Source organism: Cupressus sempervirens, chromosome 8 (assembly GCF_028749045.1).
Source record: "Cupressus sempervirens isolate cs-2001-9-10 chromosome 8, ASM2874904v1, whole genome shotgun sequence".
NCBI classification, from domain to species: domain Eukaryota; kingdom Viridiplantae; phylum Streptophyta; class Pinopsida; order Cupressales; family Cupressaceae; genus Cupressus; species Cupressus sempervirens.
The window spans coordinates 802673970-802681609 of NC_143125.1; the positions used below are offsets into that span (position 1 = coordinate 802673970).

The 7640-nt window shown below is 33.1% G+C and overlaps 1 protein-coding gene across 1 annotated transcript; it reads right to left on the bottom strand.

Moving 5' to 3' along the window:
• Positions 1 to 2275: 2275 nt before the first annotated feature.
• LOC149544823 (histone H2B.11-like) lies at positions 2276 to 3025 on the bottom strand. The gene has a single exon (XM_089795402.1). The coding sequence runs from the start codon at positions 2926 to 2928 to the stop codon at positions 2536 to 2538; it is 393 nt and encodes a 130-aa protein (XP_089651528.1). The 5' UTR covers positions 2929 to 3025; the 3' UTR covers positions 2276 to 2535.
• Between the last annotated feature and the right edge of the window lie 4615 nt (positions 3026 to 7640).

Consider the following 7640-nt stretch of genomic DNA (forward strand, 5'->3'; position numbering starts at 1 on the left):
GGAAAATCCAATAAAGACTCTTTCCACCTAAGGGGACTTGGACTTAGACTCGGACACACCTAGGGACATTACTGAGACACAAATTCCACTTACTTAATCGATTAGAGGAACAAAAGTGGGGCAACAAACATAGATTGTATCATACAATTATCAATGCCATTGACAAAATGTAGTGTTGTAGTATATGTTGAATTATGGATAGCCAATAGTTTTTGAGCACCTAAAATTCTTTTGAAAGTTACCATTTGATATATCTTGAATGAGAAAATTGCTAGAAAAATGAGTTAATTTCTTTTAGTTGTGGTGTAATTATCTATAACAATTGTAAAATTCTAAACTTATTTACTACCAAACATCATTCTACTTATTTATCACCAAACATCAATTCCAATCTTGTTCAACTTATTCATGGCCCTTTACTTATCCTCTGCCATCTTCAATTCTACTTCTATTTTGTTTAAACTAAAAATTCAAATGGCAGGAACTATGACACTTGCGTCTCTTGTTTAAAGATCGTGCCTATAATCCTTCAAGGAAAGTTCTTTAGAGAATTAATTCCAATTTAGAACATAATTAGATCGTCTCTTCTATTTAAGTTTGAACTCTAATTAGAATATAACCCATTGAAAAACAATACGGATTAAAAATACGTCAAATCCTCATACATGAAGTATCAAAATGGCAATTTTTAATTTGTTCACAAGACAAAGCTCTATAACTTTAACAAACTATGATCTGATGGTGCAGGGGCACCTCCCTCTATTAATTTTATATTGTTTAAATTCATCTCTGAAATGATTTATTTATTAAGTCATTGGAACCATAATGTGAAATGGTCTATTTATTATGTTATTGTAATCAGGATCATATGAAATTTGTAATGAAAATCTGAATATGGATAGGAAGGGACATGAGAAGGTAAACGGTTGTAACCATTTCAGGTTGTCTTTAAAAGAAAGACATAATTGTAATAGCGGAGAGAGATCGACAGAGTGGTTAGAGGAATAAGGAATAGGTTGTGAGAGGAAATTGAGCTCTCTGGGAGAGCCATTGATGTTTTGTTGACTTTGACATTAAATGAAATGTATTTTTTATTAAGTCTTTATGTTTCCTTCTGTCGGTGTCAAAAAGGTTATAACAGTGAACATGAATCGGTTTCTCTCTATCGTTATTTGCAAGAAATGTAAATGATTTCTTTTATGTCATGACAGATTGAAAGAATGGTAATGAAAATAGTTTTATATAAAAAAAGATAATGAGATAAAAAGATTTGAAGATTACTCGATGCCCTCTCCTCGTCAGATGTTCTTCGCGTCTACAAACAAAGAAGACATAATAAGAATGGAAAAAGCTCACATGCGTATTGCATCATGATGTTATCTTTCTTTGCACCAGGGATTTCCAGTGTTATCGTACTCAACCAAATTTTCAGGGAACATGAAAATTCAGGCTAATCGAAAACTGATTTACATAAAACCTGGTTAACACTTTAAAATTGTCGCTTGCAGAAAATTAATTTGGATAAACCAAAATATACAATCACCAAATTCAGAACCCTACAAAGGGTTTTGTTGCTGGAATATACTCCTCGAACTACTGAAATGAAAATACAAGCTAACATCTAACAAGCACCGACAGATATTACAAAACTTTAAAAATGCAACCAATACTATATTTTAATTTGCATAAGCTAAGATATACTGTCCAAAAAAAATTGAAGTTACGATGAACAAAATTTTAGGGTTTAATTGAACGAAAGCATAAGCTACGAATACTTAAATAAATTGAATTGCCTGTAACGAAAGCATAACATGCACCACCAGAAATTGCAAATCGTTGAAATGTAAAGCTTACATGAGATAAAACTGTCGCTTGCAGAAAATAAATACACATACATGAGCCCAAAATATACGTTTCAAAAACATAATATAGCATTTCAACTGACTTCATTCAGCCATTAACAAACGAAATCCTAGATCTAATTGAACGAAAGCATAACCTGCCAATGCTGAGCAAATGATTCGCACAAGCACCGCCAGACATTACAAAGCGGTGAATATTAAAGCTAAAATGAGAGATTGAAATTATCTCTTACAACAAATGAACAAAATATGAGTTCCACAAAATATCACAACCGTTAAAGAACAGAATTCCTACGGCTAATTGAACAAAAGCAAAATATCACAAACTTGCAAAGCGCTTCAGTCAGCCATTAAAGAACGAAAATCCTAAGTCAACTGAACAAAAGCGTAAGCTACAAATGATGTAAGACAAGTTATACCACAAGAACCGTCGGAAATTGTAAATTGATCAAGTCTACAGTAAACATGAGAATTTGAAATTGTCGCTTACAGACGATGAATATGCATGAGCTAAAGAAAACGATCCCCCAAAAAACTCAATCTCACAAAGGGCTCCAGTCAGCCATTACAGAGCTAAAATCGTAACCCTAATTGAACACAAAAGCAGAAGCTACAAATTACATGAAACAACCAATCCAAAGAAGCACCGCATGAAATTCCCACCCTGAAGAGCCTAAGCACTGGTATATTTGGCGACGGCCTTAGTTCCTTCAGACACAGCATGCTTGGCAAGCTCCCCCGGCAGAGCAAGCTTGACGGCAGTCTGAATCTCCCTGGAGGTGATGGTGGGCTTACTGTTGTAGCGCGCAAGCCTGGCGGATTCACTGGCCAATTTCTCAAAGATGTCATTGATAAAGCTGTTCATGATCCCCATGGCCTTGCTGGAGATGCCGACATCCGGATGAACCTGCTTCAAAACCTTGAAGATGTACATCTTGTAGGTCTCAACGTTCCTATGCTTCTTCTTGCCCCTCCTTTCTCCGCCATCCTTGGGAAGCTTCTTCTCAGCTTTCCCCGCCACAGGCTTCTTCATTGCAATGGGCTTCTTCTCAGCTTTGGGAGCCATTCTTTTCTTCCTCTTCTCCACAGAGTTACCAGACGCTCAGAGCAAAACACAGCCAGATTTACCAAACGCTCAGAGAAAATGGTGACGCAAAAATTATGGGAGCCTTTATTTTTCCGGTTCCCGCTTTTTATGTAGATTCCATCTGTTGTACTATTGGTTGATCTGTTTTGACGCGGATCGAGGGGCTGTTTGGATCCGGACCGTCGATTTATGATTGGCGGTTAAAAATGCATCTCCACGTTGCGGTATTAAAAGGAAGGGGTTGGTGACTAGGCATGTTTTCATGTCGGCAAAGTGATATGCGTGGGACCCACGATGAATATACGTACGGCGTGAGCCGCATTATGCATGGTTTGTTATAGTGGCGCCGCCGTAACGGACCTCATTCAGTTTTCTTAACAAGACATTTGTCTCTCTCCTAAATGTGAATAAATTTGAATTTTTGTATTATTGTGGTGTGATTTAAATACACATATTAAAGATTTTATCATAACAAGAGTTTAAAATGTTACAAGTAGGGAAAAAGGGTCTATTGAGGGTTAGGAGTATAATATTAATGCTACCTTATAAATAAAAGTACTAATATTCACTATGTTACATAAATACAAAAAATGCATAACTATTGGTATATTTATGATTGTAATACACATTGACTTGTGATTGGTAATTTATCTAATATTTATCATAACAAGAACCTAAAACACATTGACTTGTGATTCATAACATATCCAAGATTTGTCATAACAAAAGCCTAAAATGTTGTAGTTGAATTAACCATATCCAAAAGTAGGTAGAAGTTCTCATGCAAAAGAGATAAACCCTTGCACCTCGATTGATGAGAGGTCTATGGGATCAAAGTTACAATATTTAGATTGTAAAAGTCATTTTTGCACATTTTTTCTAACTTTTGAGTCTAAATTGCATATACCAACTTGCACTAACTACTCAAATTTTAAGTTGGCATTGCATGAACTTGATTATAGAGTCTAACCTACAACTAAGTTGCATTTAGAAACTTGCACTAACCACTTGGAACTTCCAAATTGAGATTATAAGAACTAAAAAATTCATAGACTAACTCGCAATCTATAATTGAAAATTCAGAGTCTAAGACATGCAAACCGCCAAAAAGAAACTCAATTATTCCTTGTAAGCATTGAATGCTAAACCAACTTATTAGTTATTCAAACTATAAAGGCTATCTTGAACATATCAAAGTTTGGAATTTGATCTGCTTTCATTCAAGAAGAAACTAACATACACGTTATATGTCAAAGGCTTAGTCATTATGACTTTGAGGCTCAATGCATACTATGCAGCCATACTTTGAGGTGTGTTATGCACCATCCAAACACAACAAATATTGGACTATGTCCAAAAACCAAGGCACTTTACCTTAGACTTTATAGGACAACTAGTACCATGCACGTTTAACTTTGAGGATTGAAGTACATATTATGAAATATTGATTTTCAAGATAAATGTCAAATTCTTGATACCCCTAAGAATCAAACTTTGTGCTTAGAAGGGAACTTTGCAATTTTAATTAGTAAAAATATCATAAGGTGGAGACAACAATTTTGCAACTTCCTCATTTTGTGAGATGTTGAAAAAAAGTTTGATTCAAGTCTGCCAAAATATATGGACTCGTATTGGCCAAGTATAGAGTTCTCAAACATCTGGAATTGATTTCCAAGGCTTTATAACATAATCCTCTTTCTCAAGCGCATGTCATTTCACAAGGTAATGTCTAAGAAGATGCTATAAGACCACAAAACATAAAAGCAATTTACAACCTTATAATAGAGATACAAATCCCTAAAAGGTTTATTACAAGATTGTAACTAAGAAATAAGGAATCATTCATTGATAATTACATTATTTTAAGTCAAATACTCATGTTAAAGAAAAAATCCACAATTTAACCTAGAAAAATAAGACGATGAATAGTTTTAAGACAAACATACACATCTTAACTACAAGGTTAGGACCACTTCATTATGATTAATAAAATTTGCATGACTTCTATTCAACAACATTGAGCATTACCACTATCCAATAACTATTTAATCTAAAAATCAAGTTATCCCAAGTATTAAGTTATAAGTTTACTAAAAGAACTTAAAAATGACATGATACCTTGATATGAAAGAAACTTGATTCTATTTCTACTTTTCAAGCTACTCTAAAACAATCCACAAGTGTTCAACGAAGGCTCAATACCACCTAACTATATAGAACCCTTCATCCCAACACTTCAAATTGGGAGAAAATCAACTCAAAGGGTCCATCACACTCACAATCAAATACACAATTGGACTAAAACCTAAGAACTATAAAATATAAAAGGACTCATCAAGTAGATATACCTGAGAAGAAGACAAATATCATTGCATGAATACAAATGTTAAATATATAATCACAATTTTTTCATATAGTAAATGTTCATAAGGAGATCATTCAACATTTTCAAGCCTTCTTATGAAACATCACATAAGGTACATGATAAAACATTTACATAAGATTAGAAAGAACACACCAATTGCACATATATAAAGAGATCACAAGTACCATTTAGATATATAACCCAATGTATTAAAAAGGAAGACAATGTTACCCAAAGTACTATAAATAGAGATACATTAAAGGTGCCAATAACATAAATATTGTCTCATAAAACATTTCATGGAGATCCTCAACAACAACATTATTGGTGTAATTATATCTGAAGATTCATTATCTTAAAATGTCAAAGTGTTTCACTCATCTTTCATTATCATGGTCATATGGAAATGTTTCACATTTTTTTCCTACATATTTCCATGTTTCTTAATTTTATTTATGTCTTATATTATCCATCTCACTCAACATACATATAGTTTATACATGATATATCACTCCATTCTAGTTTACTAACTGCATCCTCTATAACTTCATAATAAAATCAGTACAACAATGGGGAGAATAGGATCCAATCAAGGCATGAAAAGTAAGCCACTTCATTTCTTAATCATTTTTTAAAATGCACATCATTCTCATCCCATAATCAAGATCATGAAGGTTAGATTTTCCAATATAAAATTGTAAACATAATTTTTAAGATCTAGGCATGTAACCCTTGAAATAAAGGGTTCAAAAAGTATTTTTTTTCTGAATTATACAAAATTTGTATATATTTTTTCCTTGTCCTTATGATATAAAATTCATGCTATTGAAATAGTCTACCTAGTAATTCATTTACACTCATAGTCTTCACTTATTAATTGTAAGAAAATATTATATAGAAGCTCTATAAACTTTTTATAGTTATTTAACTAAATTGTTGGCAAGAGTGATCAATAGAGCATGGTATGTTTTCATTAATAGAAAATACTATTCTTTATCTTGGCCATTCTGAAGATCAAATATATTACTAAAAGTTTTGATACTTAGAAAACTTCCAATTTACCAAAAGCAAAGTTCAGTAAGTTAGATAGACCATATTGGTATGAGAAAATTGTGAGTTAAAAGCATGTGATTTCATAGCATGGAAGTAGATGTGTTTATGTCTAATCTTATCATCACAAGTCTTGAAGTGATATGTGATTGTATTATTGAGATATTCATTATTGTGTATCGGGTTGATAGTTTAGAGAAGAACAAGGCATTTGGTAATGATTTAACATCATACACTAAGGGAAGAATTAAGCTTGGAAAAAAAAAGTCAACTCTGACTATTTAACACTTTTGATTTAGGAATTAAGCTTAGTGTGTGATGTTTAAGCCGTTCCATGATTTATTGGTATGATGAATTGATGGAAAACTAGTTTCTTTAAATGATATATTTTGGTAGACCAACATTAGAGTTATCTACTCCAATCAGCTAACATGAGTTAATGAATTTGTCGCTTATAGAAAATAAATACACATACATGAGCCAAAATATACGGTTCAAAAACATATCAAGCATTTCAAATGGCTTCATTCAGCCATTGACAAACGAAAATCCTAGATCTAATTGAACGAAAGCATAACCTGCCAATGCTGAAACAAATGATTTGCAGAAACACTGCTAGACATTACAAGGTGGTGAATTTTAAAGCTAACATGAGACATTGAAATTATCTCTTACAACAAATGAAGATGCATGAACAAAATATGAGTTCCACAAAATATCAAAGCCTTGCAAAGCGCTTCATTCAGCCATTAAAGAACCAAAATCCTAGATCTAGTTGAACAAAAGCAAACTTTCAAAGCGCTTCATTCAGCCATTAAAGAACCAAAATCCTAGGTCTAATTGAACAAAAGCATAGAATGGTCCAAGACAAGTTATGCTCACAGAAACCGTCCGAGATTGCAAAGTGATAAATTACACAGATATACCTGAGACTTTGAAATTGTTGCTTACAGAAAATGATTATACACGAGCAAAAAATATCACAACCTCGCGAACAGCTTCAGTCAACCATTAAAGAAAGAAAATCTCAGATCTAATTGACCAAAAGCAAAAGGTACAAATGCTGTAAGACATTATACTCACAAGCACCCTCGAAATTTGCGTTTTAATCAAATGTACAGCTAACACGAGGCTTCGAAATTGTCGCTTACAGAATAATGAAAATATATGAGCCAAAAATATCACAAAGTTACAAAGCGCTTCAGTCAGCCATTAAAGAAAGAAAATCCTGGGTCTAACTGAAGAAAAGCATAAGCAACAAATGGTGTGAGACAAG

What these genes read in the sequence shown, in the direction of transcription:
- LOC149544823 (XM_089795402.1), bottom strand. Translation starts at nt 2,928, where the DNA reads ATGGCTCCCAAAGCTGAGAAGAAGCCCATTGCAATGAAGAAGCCTGTG.